Here is a 17,500-nt window from a genome sequence, read left to right as displayed (position 1 = left end):
TGCGCGCCCTCTGACAGATCTTGCATTATCATAATCGTCCGGCGGACATGACGGCACGCTGAAGTGATGATGTCGTTTTATTTACGGGCGGGTTAGACCCCCTCAACCCTGGCGCTCCCCTCTCCACCCCTCCCAGCGCGCTCCCTTCCCTGGCTGACTGGGCGAGTAGGTCAAATGACATCTTTTGATCAGGCCTGTCCAAAGAGATCAGAGGAGACTGGCAGGTAATGGATACCCAGTGACAAAGCCGCGCAGATGGAGAGAGAGAGAAAGAGAGGGAGAGAGAGAGAGAGAGAGAGGCTGAGAGGGAGCGGCCGCAGGTCTGCCACTTCCCCATTACTGCCCCTCCACCCTCCCTCCCTCCCCTCCCTTCCCTTCCGGCAGGACGGCTGACTGACGTCTCTACACAGGCCCTAAATCACTCTGTGGTGCCCCCCAACGCCCCACATTACAGCCGGCAAAACGCCCATTACATCCTCCAACCTTTGAGGTCTGGCCTGGCCTTCCTGTTAGGTCTTACATTTACCTGAAGGGCTATGTATGTGCATGTGGTGGATGTGTGTGTGTGTGTGTGCATGTGTGTGTGTGTGTGTGTGTGTGTGTGTTTGCGAGATTTGTCTAGAGTCCTTGTTTTTTCATTTGTGTGTCTGTGTTGTCATCTATGTGCCACTTGATGTGTTTGTACATGCACATGTAACTGTGTGTGTGTGTGTGTGACTGTGTGTGACTGTGTGTGTATGTGTGTGTGTATGTGCACGTGTAGCATCAGTGTCAAGCGAGGCCCCAGGGATCACAGCAAGCCAGATCTGTTCTCTCCCATTACCCAGCAACCCTGTCTAATGGGAGACTGACATAGTCCTCTGCCTCTGAGTGGGGACCGCAGGAGAGAGAGAGAGAGAGGGAGAGAGAGAGAGTGAGAGAGAAGGAGGGAGAGAGAGAGAGGGAGAGAGAACAGGGGGATGTGAGAGAACAGAAATTGAAGAGGGTGAGTAGAGAAACGACTGAAAGCAGCAAAAAGTGAAAGAGTGAGTTTATTAGCAATGGAGGGCAAGGACGTTTCAGACTCTCCCTTAATTGCCTACACTTGTACACCCCCCTCCCTCCCTCCCTCCCTAGCGTCCTTCTACAACCCCCTCCCCCATTCCTTCCACCTCCCCTAGAAACCGTGTGTGTGTGTGTGTTTTCTGTGTGTGTGTGTGCGCGTGTGTGTGCACATGCACGTGTGTGTGTGTGTGTGTGTGTGTGTGTGTGTGTGTGTGTGTGTGTGGAGTGACCTCTGTATGGCCTGTGCTTTAGGAATGTGACTGCTCCAAGTGGAGCGCATTTGAATAACAAAGGCAGAGCGAGTGGATAATTTGCTGGAGATCACGGGCCCCGTTTGATAATGGTGTGTGGGGTCTGTTAGTCAGCTGCTCCCAGCAGTGGCAGCATCACACACGCTTCATGTGCAGGCATCTGCGTCACACACACATGCACCCCCCTTCAGACACACACACACACGCACACACACACACACACACACACGCGCGCAGAGACACAAACACAAGACAGCAAATGTCTGCACAATGTAGACCCCTCCCTCTTAGCCATGAGACTGATGCCTAATTATATATGCTCAAAAACATTTTGTGAGCCATCACCCCTCCCATGCAGGCATGTGTGTCACACACACACACATACACCCCCTTTCAGACACACACACACACACACACACACACACACAGACACACACGCATAAACACACAACGCACATACAAATATACAGTACACAAACACAAACAAAACATGAATGCATACCCAAATAGTAGCTAAATAAAGCTAATAAATAAATAAATCCTACCACGTGTACAGCCATCTAGAAGGGAAAGGCTTAGGTATAAAACCTTCAAAGAACGGAGACCAGTGGGCAGTGATTTCCTATTGAATGACCTCATATTTCCATGCCTATTGAAAGCACAGTCAGGTAATTAAACCGTTTGATGGCTGAAATGAAGGCCTTTGTTTTTTTGAAAAGGGACTCCACACAGGGGAGCCAACTCTGAAAATATACATTAGAGTCAGTCACAGGCTGCAGGGGGGTCTCCTCACTGCCCCCACATGCCTTAACACACACCATTAAACCACAGCAGCCTTGCTGTAAACTACCACAACAGTCAAGGCAGGTTGCACACACATGCACACACACACACACACACACACACACACACAAACAAACACACACAAACATATACAAACACACACACAGGTGAAATGTGTGTGCATAGCAGTAGTGGCATGCTTGGTGCCAGCCCAGGGGCTCTGATACATACATGACAGCCCTTGGTCCCTGGCCTGCCTTTGACCAGCAGAGGAAGAAAGGGCATGTGTGAGGGTGAAGGGCTGGCACTCTCCCTCCCCCCTCTCTCCTCTCCTCTCATCTCCCCCCTCTCCTCTCTCCTCTCCTCTCTTCCCTCTCCCCTCTCCTCTCCTCTCTTCCCTCTCTCCTCTCCTCTCCTCTCTCCTCTCCCCTCTCCTCTCCTCTCCTCTCCTCTCTTCCCTCTCTCCTCTCCTCTCCTCTCCTCTCCTCTCTTCCCTCTCCCCTCTCCTCTCCTCTCCTCTCTCCTCCCTCTCTCCCCTCTCCTCTCCTCTCTCCTCTCCTCTCTCCTCTCCTCTCCTCTCCTCTCCTCTCTTCCCTCTCTCCTCTCCTCTCCTCTCCTCTCTCCTCTCCTCTCTCCTCTCCCCTCTCCTCTCCTCTCTCCTCCCTCTCTCCTCTCCTCTCCTCTCCTCTCCTGCCTGCCGTGTCTCTTTGTGCTGTCCTGCACTGTCTGGGTGGCTTCCGTGTGTCTCGCCAGGCTGCCTCTGGCTTCTGAAGCGGCACCAGCCACACGACACACAGCCCTGCCCCTGGCCTGTGAGCTAAAACCCCTGAGCAGTGAACAACAACAACAACAACAACAACAACACACACACACACGCATATGCATGCACACACAAACATCATGCGCACAAAACATACAACTAAACAACACAATCATACGACAGAATGACTACATTACAATAGAACACACACACACACACACCTCCACATGCAGGAAACACCTGCTGCACAGACAGACTAAAGACAGATACACAGACAGACAGACAGTTCCCCCAACATTCCTGTAAATGGCAGGTCATTGGGGTCAGATAGTGATGATCCACAGAGAACTTTCCCCCCTCACCAACCTCCAGCCTGGTCAACCCGAGCTGGACCATAGTATAGGTCAACCATGAGAGTGTCTTGAAATACTGGTCGAGGCTTGGCAGAGCGAACATGCCGTGTAACACAAACAAGGGGTTGTGCCGGTCGCGACTGACGTGTTTGAGGCATTTCCAGACAGCCGAGTTTAATATGTTATTCCGAGGGGAACTGTTTAATTTGTTAATGCTTTGTCGAAAAGACTGTGCCATTTTCAGAGCTGCCATTTTTAGTCTTTTGTTTGTCTGTGGTTTGTGTTTATTTGTATGGAATTGCATATTAGTGTGTAATTGTGTGTATGCGTGTGTATGTGGGTTTGTGTGCATGACTGTTTGCATGAACGAGAGAGTGATTTTTCCCATTATTTTGGTCTACAGCTCAATCGCTCTCTTGTTCAGAAACATCTTAAATAATTGTCTCCCCCAGTGAGTGTTAATTAATGAACTCTGGCTGAGTGACCCTGTACAAAGGCATGCCGAGATGCAGCGACGGGACAGATAAAGGCACGAGAAAGACACAAGAATTAGGAGATGCAGAAAGTGAATGCAGTGTAATGATTTCCATGAAGGCTAGCACAGTACAGAAAACACACACACACACACACACTCAGACACGCACAACTGCACCGGTCTCCATTTATGTAATGCGTGTCATTTATTTATTGACATAGTAGAGGATAGCCAAAATAATTATGTCCAAAGTAAATCCAACTAAAATTCAAATGTGGAAAATTCCAGCTGTTCTATAATTACATTTGGAATATGATTGATTTAAAAGCCTTGTGATTTTGTTTTTCTTTTAAATGATTAAGGATTCGAAATTCCCTAGTAACAATATATATATCTGTAAAATACACGTCACACATGTTAGTTTTATCTCCACACACACACAAACACACACATTTCTGTGTATTCCATTTGCCTCCCTCTCCCCATCCTCCTCTCTGCTGCACTTGTGTGGGTCACACGGCAGGGGTGGTCAGAGAGACGCCTCAAACACGGAAAAGAATAGAAGGAGAAGAAAAGAAACGCAAAGAAAAGAAAGGAAGAATGAATCTGATATTGATTGCGTTTCTCTCGCTTTGACTTTGGGAATAATGAGCAGTGTTATTGTTGTGGAAGCTGCAGTTGGGCTCTCTCTCTCTCTCTCTCTCTCTCTCTCTCCTCTCTCTCTCTGTTTGTATGTGTGTGTGTGTGTGTGTGTGCTGCTACACAGTGGCGCTGACTGAGGTGCGGTGTGAGTCAGATGATGCATTGTGTGGGCTGGAGACGACCACTCTGTGGAATCCGCCGGCCGCTGCCACCGCCTCCGCGAATCACGGTGCATTTGAATGGCGGTACGGGGATCGGCTCGTCGCCGAGAAAAGACGTATCAATTTCAGGTCGCCGTGGTCGGCCCATGAATGAGCCTCTGTTGGAGGCAGGATGGATCACGAAAGGGCTTAGAATGCTTTTAGAGCACTCAGATTGAGCAGGCTCAGGGCACATTGTGTTTAGGCCCCTCATTTGCCCGTGGACGTTTTTAGCAATAATTTGAGGGTTTTTTGTCCCAGTGTAAAAGCCATTATAGCTTTTGATTCCTTTGACGGACCACACCTAATTCTGTGCTTTCAAAAAGGAGAAAAATATCAAGCAGGACCACACAGCTGCCACAATATGAAGGGCTTGTTTGTAAGCCTGGTCTCCAGGCCAGAGGCAGTGAGTGGACAGCTTTGTGTGTATGGGAGACAGTATGAGTCTACATCTACATCGTACTGTCTCATCCACACAATAAATCAACATCCAGGGTCAATAACAAAGGTGAAATTTTCTCTAAGGAGACTCCCTCAGTGAAGCATCCTTCTAAATAACCTTATCAGTCCCAGCATAGATTGGCACTGACGCTCTGAAGTGAATCCGGAATGTAAAAACTGGATGGCATCGGAATTCAAAATGGCTGTTGGAGTGGTGTGCTTTGATGGTTGACGGGGTGATTTCTCAGGCAGGATCATATTTTTGTCATGGCTCAGCTATGCATGCCCTGCCTCTGAAGCGACAACCTGTTTTTTCCCCCCCTTAAACCATTATTTTGTATCTGTGAAGGTTATCTCGCTGTAACCCTGCTCAGAAACCGAGGGGCTATCGCCTCCCCTTCCCTACTCACTTCATCTCGAGCTGAGCTCAGTCAAGAGGAAACAGGGTGCGCTAGTGTGTTTAGATTTGTTTGTTTTTTTGTGTATGTGTGTGTGTCTGTGTATGTTTGTGTTACATGAGCCCCCTGATTATGTGTGTTAGTGTATTTATTTGTCTACATGAGGATACTACATGTGTATACTGGTGTGTGTATATTTTTTGAACGGAGTTGCCCATTGCAGAGACGACTGCCGGGCTCCAAGGAGGTGGAGTGGAGCAGGGTTGGGTGGAGCCTGTGTTAGCCTAGCTAGCAAATGTGTGTTGTGATGCGACGTCCCGAGTGTACTTGTGCTCCCAGCTGAGTGCTAGCTGTGCAGGGCAGAGTAACCCTGCCCTCTCTCCAGCTCCCCACAGGCCCCCATCAACGGCAGGTGTTATCCTCTGAACCTCATAGTCAGCATGCACAACATAAAACAACATACGTTTACATGACTATGTATGTACTTGCACATGCTTTGATACTAGTGTTGTTGGTATTCACTCAAGGAGGGTATCATTGTTTACACACTCTTTTTGCTGTGCTTTTGTTTAGAAACACACACACACAAACACAAACATAAACACTAACACACAGACAGATACTCCAGCAGTCTGAGCAGATTCAGACACAAGCATGCAAAAGCATTTTCTCCACAGAGCACTTCCAAGGCCAAGAAAGGCCTTTCTTTCTGTTTGGGTTTGTTGTGAATTGACATGCGGTGGTGGTGAGTGTGGACTTTTCACCTCTCTCACTCCCATACACCCGTAGTTCCTCTCATGTTCTCACTCGCTCCCAAATGTTTTGCTCTGCTGTCTCTCTGTTTTCCTCCTTCCTTCCTTTTTTGTTTTCCACCTCTCTCCCTCTTTCTCTCTCTCTCTCTCTGCCTCTCTCTGTCTGTCTCTCTCTGCTACACTGCTCTTTTTAATCCATCTCAATAGGCGCTTATGGGCAGGGGCTGGACAGCGGTGGCAGAGGGGCTGGTTAGAGTGGTCTATGGGAGCGTTTTATGCGTAGCCTTGGAGAGTGGGCTCCATCCGTCAGGCGTCTGGGTCGATTGGGCGTCTCTCTGGAATCGATGGCACGCCTCGCCGATCCCTCTCTCTCTCTCTCTCTCTCTCTCTCTCTCTCTCTCTCTCTCTCTCTCTCTGCCCCTCTCTCTCACTCTCCGGCCAGCCAGACCCCACCACCCAGCCCACATCAAGCAGCAACACATACCCTCAAACACAAGCACACACACACACACACACACACACACACACACAATCACACAATCTCAGACACTGATCTGTGCGCACCCACATTCACACACCCTCACTCCCACACCATGGCCTCCCCACCAATTTGTCTGTGCATGTCAAATCGCAATAATTAAGCATTATTGATCTCAAATTCAATTAACTTCATTAACACAGGTCATGATAGCTGGGATGAGAGGGAGGGAGGGGAAAGGGCTTGGGAGAGGCGACGAGGCGACAGGGTTTGGTACTATCTCATATTCTCCAGACCCTCACCGACAGACTGTCTGCTTAAGGCTACAAACCATTTTCCCCCCTAATGATATCACATCGCAGATAGTGCCATATTAGAGAGAGATACCTCACATTATAAATGTGGGCTTAGGGGCTATATATAGCAGGTTTAATTACCCTGCACCTCAGACCCCCCTCCTCTCCATTCTCCACCCAAAGGTATTCACCTAACCAGCAGATAGTGTCTCACATCCTTCAAGAAGGCTCATCGAATTACTATCAGGTCTTGGTGGAGGAGGTTGACTTGATATGGAAAAGTTTATTTATTTATTTGTTTTTCTATTTATTTCATTCCGTTGATATGTTTACACAGCTGAGTTTCCCTTACTGCGCACAGGGATGAACGTGCTAATGACTCTCCCCCTCAGATATTCGTCAGTTTCATTTGCATCTTATCTTGTGTTTGGAAATGTTGAGGGTTTGTAAGTCACACACAGACACTCACACACACACACACACACACACACACACACACACACACACACACACACACACACACACATGGCACAAATATGTGCCTTAAAACATACACATTTATATGTGTGCACATCAGTACATAAAGTAGTAATTAGTGTGGATGATGTTTTGGATCATAAACAGACACTTAAGAGTTAATAAGGGAGCTCGGTGATGGTTGCAATTTCACTCCTGACTCACGAAGCCTTCAGAATCACTCAGCATCTCTGAAGGAGCAGGTGCCTTCATGTTCATTCATTCATTCATTCATTCAGATTCAAATGCTGCACCTCACTGTGGCATCTCTCTCTCTGTCCCAGTGTAAATTAGATCAAAGTAGCCTTGCCCATCTAGTGCCAATTCATTGGGAGCGTATTTTCATTTGCACTGCATCCCTCCTGCTGTCACACGCACACGCACACATGCGCGCGCACACACACTCTGTTGCACGCTCCCCTCCATCCTGTTCTCTAATTAAAAGAGCACCTGCATGGACTTGTGTTGGCTCTGCCTGCACCATTGACCTGAGAAGGGCCCAGGGATGAAAACTCAATATTGTTCCCAGCTAGAGTGCACCGTCTCTGGCCACTTTAGGGGCCCCGTGGCCTGGACCGGAGCCAGTGGCAAGCATGGTGGTGATGGTGTGTGTGTGTGTGTGTGTGTGTGTGTGTGTGTGTGTGTGTGTGTGTGTGTGTGTGTGTGAAATCTAGGGTTCTTTCAAACCACATACTCCATGATTTAAATTCACCTCTCTCTCTCTCTCTCTCTCTCTCTCTCTCTCTCTCTCTCTCTCTCTCTCTATCTCTCTCTCTCTGCCAGTTGGTGAGATCAGAGGGTGGGTATAATTCCATGTTTACTGCCCTTAAATATAATCAGAAAAGGGACAACAGCATGGATGATAGTAAGAATAAAGTGCTTCAGTCAGAACACATCAAAACAATAATTTCTCTTTCTATACCTCTTTAGCGCCTCTCTCTCTCTGTCTTTTCGATCATCCCTTTAGTCATCTGCTTGGTCTACTTTCACATTTTAATTACATGTTAATCAGATGGACTGATCATGTTTGAGGTTGACCTAGCGTTTATGTGTAGTGTGGCTGAAAGTGGTAGTGCAGGATGCCACATCTTCCGGAGTGCTCCTCTTCCTCCTGTGTGTGTGTGTGTGTGTGTGTGTGTGTGGGTCTTTGCGGGGCTCCAGCTTTAATTACTTTGAACAGGTTTAAGTTGAGGCATGTATCGGGAGGAAGGAGATTTTTTACATCGCTGTTTGGCCTTGATGTGAATGCCGTTCTGACTGCTTCCTCAACGAAGCCATTGTTCTCTTAAACAGCTGTCATTTTGGCTGATGTGGAACAGATGGTAGTGTGTGTGTGTGTGTTTGCCTCTTTGCCTGTGTACGTGTGTGCTACATGATCTCAGTTGAATGTTCAATTGTCTGAGGGGGCTATTTGATGTCACCAATTTTCAGCTGTGTGTGTGTGTGTGTGTGTGTGTGTGTGTGTGTGTGTGTGTGTGTGTTTGTGTGTGTGTGTGTGTGTGTGTGTGTGTGTGTGTGTGTGTGTGTGTGTGTGTGTGTGTGTCAGTGTTTGTGTGTAAGAGAGATTGAGAGTTAGAATGAATCCCAGGCAATGGACCTCTTCAAAATCCTTTGCTCATGATTGGTGCCAGAAATGGAAAAGAAGACACAAAAATTAACATTGTTGAATGTTAATGATATCATTTTATACCTCCATCTAACAAAAATAACAATTTCCGTGTCAGTAGCTGCGCGAAAGAAATCAAGATGTAATCATATTTTCCTTTCTCCCAACATACTTGAGATTGTCCACCTTAGCCCCATAAGGTTGTTCCCTGTACAACAAGTAGAAGTCAACATTGTGCGACACTGTGGCTGTTTGTTGACTGCCGAGGTAACTGGTAACCTGGGCAGCTTTGTTGTTGGACAGAGAGGCCACTTGCTGTGCCTGAAGGCAGGAGCACACACAGTAAAGAGGGATGACGGTGAAGGTGCTTCCCTCTCTCTCTTTGTTTATCCCTGGGCGTCTCATCGCCAACGGCAACAAAATGAGTACCCTTGTGATGACAGCACTTTTTTTTCATGACCTCATTTGTCTGCTGGTGTAGTTTGTACACCTCCAACCACCTGCCCCATGCTTAAACACACACACACACGCACACACAGAAATTCAGACAATGAGACAGATGAGTCTGTTGGGTTGATTGACACCATTGATGTTCTTACAATGGGGCTACAGTAATTAAACTTTCTCAAATATTTTTTTTATTTCTGATAGAAAAAAAAATACTACATCTGCAAGTAGGTTATAAAAAGTTGTTTTGACTATAAAATCTTTATTTTCTTGAAATCCAGTAAAAAATATTTTATTTGCAGTTTTAAATGCTTATTGTCAAACCTTGGAGTACAGTAGTTTTGGAATAGTGGTTCTCTCAGAAATAAAGGCATTGTGTGTATAGTGGAAGTGTCTGAATTGAAGTAGAAGCTTCATGTGCTGAGATGAGTATGCAGAGGCAGTGCTCTCTTTGTCATTCTCCCCATGGTTTACATACCTGCTCAATATGTGATAAACTGTTAAACCGTGGAATTCCAAGAATTAGCCAAATTTAAGCCTTTCTTGCTCTCCCCCCTTCCCTCAGTTTGGACACACACTGAAATAAGAATGGCAAGAATTTATACTTTTGCTTCCTTTATTATTTCTTTTGCCTCCTCTACGTTCTTTTTTTTTTACTAGAGGGTGGATTCAGATGTGAATTGAAAATTGGCTCTCTGGGCTAACCAGTAAATAATAACTTTCAGCTTTCTAATCTCTGTAATTGACGTAAATGTGTTTTGTTCTGGGATATTTTTTAGCCTTTTATTTCCTAGGAAATGTACATACATTCATTTTTATTTACGAGATGCAGGCCTGGGCTGGGTAATGAGTCTGAATGCATGCTTAATTTAAATAGTGAGTGTTTCTGTAAGGAAATGCATTGTAGGCTGAAGAAGAAGTGCAAGACACATTAATTGACAGACAGGAACTGCTGTCTCGGAGGTTGATACAAGTAATTTATTACTTCAGAAACGAATGCCACCTCCAGAATGTGCTTCATTAATTTCAAATTTAGTTTTAATTTCAAGCTGTTGCCCCTTGAGAAGAATAAGGTGGCAAGTTGGTTTTGAAGACTCTCGCTCTGTCTCTGTCTCTCTCTCCCCCCTTCTTCCTCTTTTGCGGCTCTTTCTGTCTTTCTCCCCGTGTCTGCCTCCTTTACCATGATACAGAACAAAGGCACAAAGCAATACAGCTTTATTCCATTTGGAAATGTAATGCAATAGGAAAGTTGAAAAGGAATTACAGCAACAGTTTATGGTATGAAATAGTCTGAGTGATTGTTTTATTTGTCAGTGAGAAGGAAGATAGCAAGGGCTTGCATTTCTAGCAATTGTGCTTTACTGGGCAATTTAGGAATTCAGAATATGATATGAGATTTGTCAGTGGACAAAGTGCTAATAATATTTTTTATCTCTTTCTCCACCCCAATCCCTTACCCTATGTATCTACAGCATATGTTCCTGAAGAGCTGAAGGAGGCTGCCCTCCTTGATGAAGATGTGGATGGAGAAGACTCCGCCATTGAGGAGGAGTCTGGTGTCAAGTTTGTGTGCCAGGACAAGGACTTCATCCTCAAGGACTCCCCTGTCGCCGACTTCTCCAGCCATGAGATGGACAGCGAGTCGCACCTCAGCGAGTCTAGTGACCGCATGTCTGACTTTGAGAGTGCATCAGTCAAAAATGAGGAGGACAGCATGGCCAAGGAACCCCTCATCTCCATGTCATCGACCCCCTCCATGATGATGGCCACAGCAGCAGCGGCAGCCGCCACCCTCACTGGAGAGGAGCCCACAGTGTCTGGCCCAAACAGTCTGGAGCAGATGAAGGCTATCTACAACAGCTTTCTCACCAGCTCCTACTGGTCCTCCCTGAACCTGAACCTCACCCAGCCTCCAGCAGAGAAGCCCGCTCGCAGCCACAGCAGCAGCAGCAGCAGCAGCAGTAGCAGCAGCAGCTGTGGGAGTGGAGGCTATGACTGGCACCAGTCGGCAGTGGCTAAGACCCTACAGCAGGTCTCCCAGAACCAGAACCGTCTGAGCCACCCAGCCGCAGAACCCAACCTCTTCAGCACTGTGCAGCTCTACCGGCAGAGCACCAAGCTCTACGGCTCTATCTTCACAGGTGCCAGCAAGTTCCGCTGTAAGGACTGCAGTGCTGCTTACGACACATTGGTCGAACTCACCGTACACATGAATGAGACTGGTCATTACCGCGATGATAACCATGAGACAGATAGTGAGGGGACCAAACGTTGGTCTAAGCCCCGGAAGCGCTCGCTCTTAGAGATGGAAGGCAAGGAGGATGCCCAGAAGGTTCTGAAGTGCATGTACTGTGGTCACTCCTTTGAGTCCCTCCAAGACTTGAGTGTCCACATGATAAAGACGAAACACTACCAGAAAGTGCCTCTCAAAGAGCCTGTGACCCCAGTGGCTGCCAAGATTATTTCCTCAGCTCGCAAGAGAGCCCCGATTGAGCTGGACCTCCCGAGCTCTCCAGATTCCAATGGAGGAACCCCTAAACCTGCTGTGACAGACTCCAATGACCTCCTGCATAAGGGCTCCAATCCTTACATCACTCCTAACAACCGGTATGGGCACCAGAATGGAGCCAGTTACGCTTGGCAGTTTGAGTCTAGAAAGTCACAGATCCTGAAGTGCATGGAATGTGGAAGTTCCCATGACACACTGCAGGAGCTCACAGCCCACATGATGGTGACTGGACACTTCATTAAAGTCACCAACTCTGCCATCAAGAAGGGCAAACCGATCATGGAGTCTCCCCCAACTCCGGTACCTAATGTTGTGCCCACCTCTGGGGAGGAGAAGGTGCAGTCTGTGCCACTGGCTGCCACAACATTCTCCCCACCTCCACCAGCGCCACCCCCTCCTCCAGCTAGCATCTCCCCAGTTGTTGCCATGGAGATCAAAAAGGAGGAGAAAGAGGAAGAGTGCACCAAGGAAACCACTTGCAGCTCAAACAACAAAGAGAAGAAAATTGGTGAGGATGAAGTAGAAGAAAAGTTTGATGTCTCCTCTAAATATTCCTACTTGACAGAGGAGGACCTGGAGGAAAGCCCCAAGGGAGGGTTTGACATCCTCAAGTCACTCGAGAACACTGTGACATCTGCCATCAACAAAGCACAGAATGGCACTCCAACCTGGGGAGGATATCCCAGTATTCACGCTGCCTATCAACTGCCCAACATGATGAAGCTCTCCCTGGGCAGCTCTGGCAAAAGTTCACCTTTGAAGTACATGTTCTCTGGAAATGAGATCCTGTCCCCAACCAAAAACCAACCTCTGATCTCTCCACCCAGCAGACAAAACTCACCACTTCCCAAGAACAATTTCCATGCCATGGAAGAACTTGTGAAGAAAGTCACTGAAAAGGTGGCCAAGGTGGAGGAGAAGATGAGAGAACCTCCAGCCAGAGCATCACCGCTCAGAAGAACCACCCCCTCACCATGCAGCAGTGAAGCCGGGGAGTCTGCCAAGGGGGAGTCCCCCAAAGAAAGGCGAGGAGCCAAAACTCCCGAGAGCACTGGAGCAGGAGCCACTCATAAGGAGACAAACGGTGAGACCCACAGTAAAGAGCCCATGGAGAATGGAACTGACCACAAAGTGAAAAGTCCTGTTTCCTCTTTGTGCAGCAGCACAGCTATTATCACAGAGCACCCTCCAGAGCAGCCGTTTGTCAACCCTCTAAGTGCGCTTCAGTCTGTCATGAATGTCCATCTTGGCAAAGCAGCCAAACCAGCCCTGCCCTCCCTGGACCCGATGAGCATGCTCTTCAAAATGAGCAACAGCTTGGCCGAAAAGGCTGCAGTGGCAGCCTCCACCCCGGCCCAGACCAAAAAATCAAACGAGCACTTGGACCGCTACTTCTACCACGTGAATAATGACCAGCCTATCGACCTGACCAAAGGCAAGAGTGACAAGAGCAGCTCCTTGGGATCAGCAGCCCTGTCGTCTACCACCTCCACACCCTCGTCCATCTCTCCCTCTTCCACTGTGACAATGACCAAGGCGTCATCGGCTATGGCGTCCTTCATGTCCAATTCTCCATTGCGCGAAAACGCCCTTTCAGATATCTCCGACATGCTTCGCAACCTTACAGAGAGTCACACTTCCAAGTCATCCACCCCCACCAGCCTGTCAGAGCGCTCTGACATTGAGGGAGCCACCCCAGATGAGCCTGAGGAGATCTCCCCGGTCCAGAAACGCAAGGGCAGGCAGTCCAACTGGAATCCTCAACACCTGCTCATCCTGCAGGCCCAGTTTGCCGCCAGTCTCCGGCAAACAGGTGACGGCAAGTACATCATGTCAGACCTCAGTCCCCAAGAGCGCATGCACATCTCCCGCTTCACCGGGCTCTCAATGACGACCATCAGCCACTGGCTTGCCAATGTCAAGTACCAGCTCCGGAGAACCGGCGGCACCAAGTTCTTGAAGAACCTGGACTCGGGGCACCCTGTGTTCTTTTGCAGCGACTGTGCATCGCAGATCCGTTCTCCATCCACGTATGTCAGCCATCTCGAGTCACACCTGGGCTTCAGGCTCAGGGACCTGGCCAAACTCTCTGGCGAACAGTTTGCTAGCCAGATCTCGCACCACACCAAGGGCCTCTCTGAAAAACTGCTGTCGGCCCAGGCCCATGCTCTCACACAGTCCCTCTCCAGTCCCCTCATGCACTCCCCCTCCCCATCCCCTGAGGACGAGGGCAATGGTATCACATACCAGTGCAAACTGTGCAATCGGACTTTTGCCAGCAAGCACGCAGTTAAGCTCCACCTGAGTAAGACCCATGGGAAATCTCCAGAGGACCACCTTCTGTATGTGACTGAACTGGAAAAGCAGTAGCACTGTTTTTGGACAGACTGAGCTTGTTCTCTATCTCTATCGTTTCTCTCCTTGTTCTCTCTCTTTCTCTCTATCTCTTTTGCCTTTTGACAGATATGTCTTAAAAAAGGACCTGAAAATTAATATGAAAAACAAACTGCACATTGATGCCATAAAACTACTGTTTAGTTTCGGCACATGATTTTGAATTCCCCTCCTGAGAAAAAAAATCCTCTGACCCAGAGACTTTAATTTTCTTGTTTTTAATTCTCTTCTTTTTACAAAAAGAGACAAAAAATAGAAAAAAAGAAAGGATAATTTTCTAAATGTGCAGTCTTAACTAAAGAGGTGCTGTTGTCACTGGTTAAAAATATGAAGGTTTAAAAAAATAACTTTTAAAAATGAAGTGATATGTATTTGAAAGTTGTGTAAATTGGTTTCAGTTCTTTTTTCTGTCGCATCGCTGAGATGCAGGAAGCTGCATGCATTGCTGAAACAGTTTAGTTAAATATTCGATAACTAAATCTGGTGCACTTTTCTGTTTCTCCTTTTTTTTCTGTCGTTTACTTGTATTTTTATTTTCTAATTCTTTATTTTTCTTTATTTACGTGATCTATATGTGCTGGTGCAGCAGATGAACTTTAACCCTCTGAGTACGCCCTAGCACTTCAACATTTAAAATCTAAACATGAAGAGGTTAAGAGACTACAGGATTTGAAATAGGATAAGATGATGCGAATTTGGGACAAGCCAAATTATTTACCTAATTGGTCTGATCTATCATTCATATTGACTCCTTACGTATAAATCAACTGTGTATGAAGCAAATTGTTCAAATTGCAGCATTTTAGTTAATTTAAATCAGGGGCCTTTATGAATTCAGGTCTATGTAAAAATTGTACATAAAAACTATAACTAATTTCTGTCTAAATTATGCATCATTTTTATATTTTTTAATTTAAGAGGAGTATGACTATCTACTGGTGCACAATATATGAAGACATTAATGAAATTGTTTTGCACAATAGTTTTATAAATATGTTATTTAATCAGATGATATGAAACTGAAAGAAGAAGAAAGAAGAAACTCTTTTATTTCCACTTCGTGCTCAAAGGGTTAAACCTCTTGTGCAAGACTTGCTCCAACATTTCTTGAACATTACAAAAGAAAGGTTGTACAAAAAAGATGTTACTTTATTAAGCAAGGAGGGAATTCCACAATGTAACCTCTTATTTATAAGCAGTCTTGGTTGTTGTTTCATATTGTAGAATGCCTTTTTGATTGGTAACTTTTTTCCATCTAATTACTCTCCCATAATTCCACACTGCAGCTTTATCTTTTGGGAGGTGGGGGTTGGGGGTATGAAAGGTAACCATGGTTACCCTACACTCCAATTGACAGCTCTGCTACATTTTTGGCAGTTAATTTGCTGAAGTAACTGACAGCTGCCAGTGAATGGGAATCTTATGTGTAAAATATTGGCATGTAAACAGCACAGACACTGTTATGCATTCTGTGCCATTGTTTTTGTTGTTGTTGACAATGAAGCACCCATTATATGACTTCATATAACCTTTTTTCTACTGCAGCATTAAAAATGAAATTGTTCTTTTTTGCAATAACTATGTGTTCTGTCTCACAATTACTGTATGTCTGAAGGAGTGTTTAACTGGTGTGAATAGGCATGCGCAGGTAGAATTTAGACCATGACCTGGACACTCAGAGGACAGGGAAAAATGAAAATGAGAGCATGCTAGCTTGTGGTCCACTTTATTCTCTGAAATATTTGGATACACCCCTAGGCTACCGGTATGGTAACATCAGCATCGCTCCCAAATTAGAGACCTGTGTCAGATAAAAACCTCTGCAGCAGAAATTGTGTGTGGAACAATTTTGGGGAGAGGGTGGAATTAAAGTCAGGCTGAGGTGACTTTTCCCTCAGTTAGTTTATATAACATTTAGCGATGCTCCAGACAGTGAATTCAGCAATAGTGCAGCACACAAGAGGCTAGCTGTTTGAGAGGCTAGCGTGAGATGCAATGTTAGACTTAAATCGTATTCGCTATGTCACCTCTTCCCATGAAACAAAGTCATTCAGCAAGTGGCACAGTATGGATTCACAGGGGCTGCATCAGAGCGTATGAATTGAAGTGTGCCCACCCCCAGTCCCCTCTCTTCCACTGGCAAGTCTAGATGTAGCAGATAATTGCATAAACCCTGGCATTAACTGTCTCATTTTCACCATTTTACTCGCAGCACTGTAATTAGCCCAGACTTCCATTTTATGGGGATAGATTTGTTTGGGCTTCATGGAGGATGACAACAATGCTGCATTCAGAGGATGGTGACTTTGAAGTTCTGTTTTACACAGCTCAACAATTAGATGAAGGAGGGAAAAAATATATATTCTAGTGGCGCCTGATGTCTGCAGGAGCAGCTGAGGGCCAGTAGATGGGGAATTTTAATGACTATTTCATTCAAAAGGAAAGTGAGGTTTTATGCGTAGGTGCTGAATATGCGTCTCGTCAGTTCTGTCATAAAGAACAACACACACACACACACACACTAAACTACACATACACACACACGTCACCTACCAGGTAGAGGGGACTTCATCCGTGGTGACAAGGTGCGGCTGTGTGTGAAAATGTCAGCCTTCACAGCACTGCCTGAAGTCTGGCGCTGTATTTAAGGCTCTCATTAGTCGCAAAGAAAATATGCGTGAAATTGAAGTGTAAGAAAGCCATTTTCTCTTCTCTCACACAGCCCTGCACGCCGGAGTCAGTCGGGCTTATTAAGGTTCAAAACAAGTGTGCAAGGAGACAATGTGTAGCTATCAAGACAAGCTCTCTCTCTCTCTCTCTCTCTCTCTCTTTCTCTCTCTTTCTCTCTCTCTCTTTCTCTCTTTCTCTTACACACAGATGCCAACAAAAACACTCATAGTCCTACAACCACACATACAGGTTAGGTACAATTGCTCAGTTCAGCATAGTGTGAATTCATTAATGCATTCTGTCAACAACATTTGACAATAGTGGAGTTTCAGGGGAGCATTTTTAAAAGTTAAATGTCGTTGAAGGTTGCTTTTTGTCTATGGACCACAGAAAATGGAGGAGAGGGTCTGTGTCTCTCCTCACTGGTAGAACCATTCGCACATTCCTGTCAGAACAGTAAACTGTTTCCATTTTCATTTCCACCA

At 46.4% G+C, this 17,500-nt stretch overlaps 1 protein-coding gene across 1 annotated transcript in view; it reads left to right on the top strand.

Moving 5' to 3' along the window:
- tshz3b (teashirt zinc finger homeobox 3b) overlaps nt 1-15,917 on the top strand; it is a 40,608-nt gene extending 24,691 nt beyond the window's left edge. Inside the window, exon 3 of the mRNA XM_076287733.1 lies at nt 10,915-15,917. Within this exon, the coding sequence (XP_076143848.1) occupies nt 10,915-14,321 (3,407 nt within the window). The 3' untranslated portion in view covers nt 14,322-15,917. The remainder of the gene's footprint in view (nt 1-10,914) is intronic.
- The last annotated feature ends 1,583 nt before the right edge of the window (nt 15,918-17,500 follow it).

This window comes from Alosa pseudoharengus, unplaced genomic scaffold, assembly GCF_046254945.1.
Source record: "Alosa pseudoharengus isolate Yale_2024_CS ecotype anadromous, Long Island Sound unplaced genomic scaffold, YU_APseudo_1.1 YU_APseudo_1.1_scf_16, whole genome shotgun sequence".
Classification (NCBI taxonomy): domain Eukaryota; kingdom Metazoa; phylum Chordata; class Actinopteri; order Clupeiformes; family Clupeidae; genus Alosa; species Alosa pseudoharengus.
The sequence above is the reverse complement of the archived record's forward strand: the minus strand, read 5'-3'. Positions and strand labels throughout refer to the sequence as shown.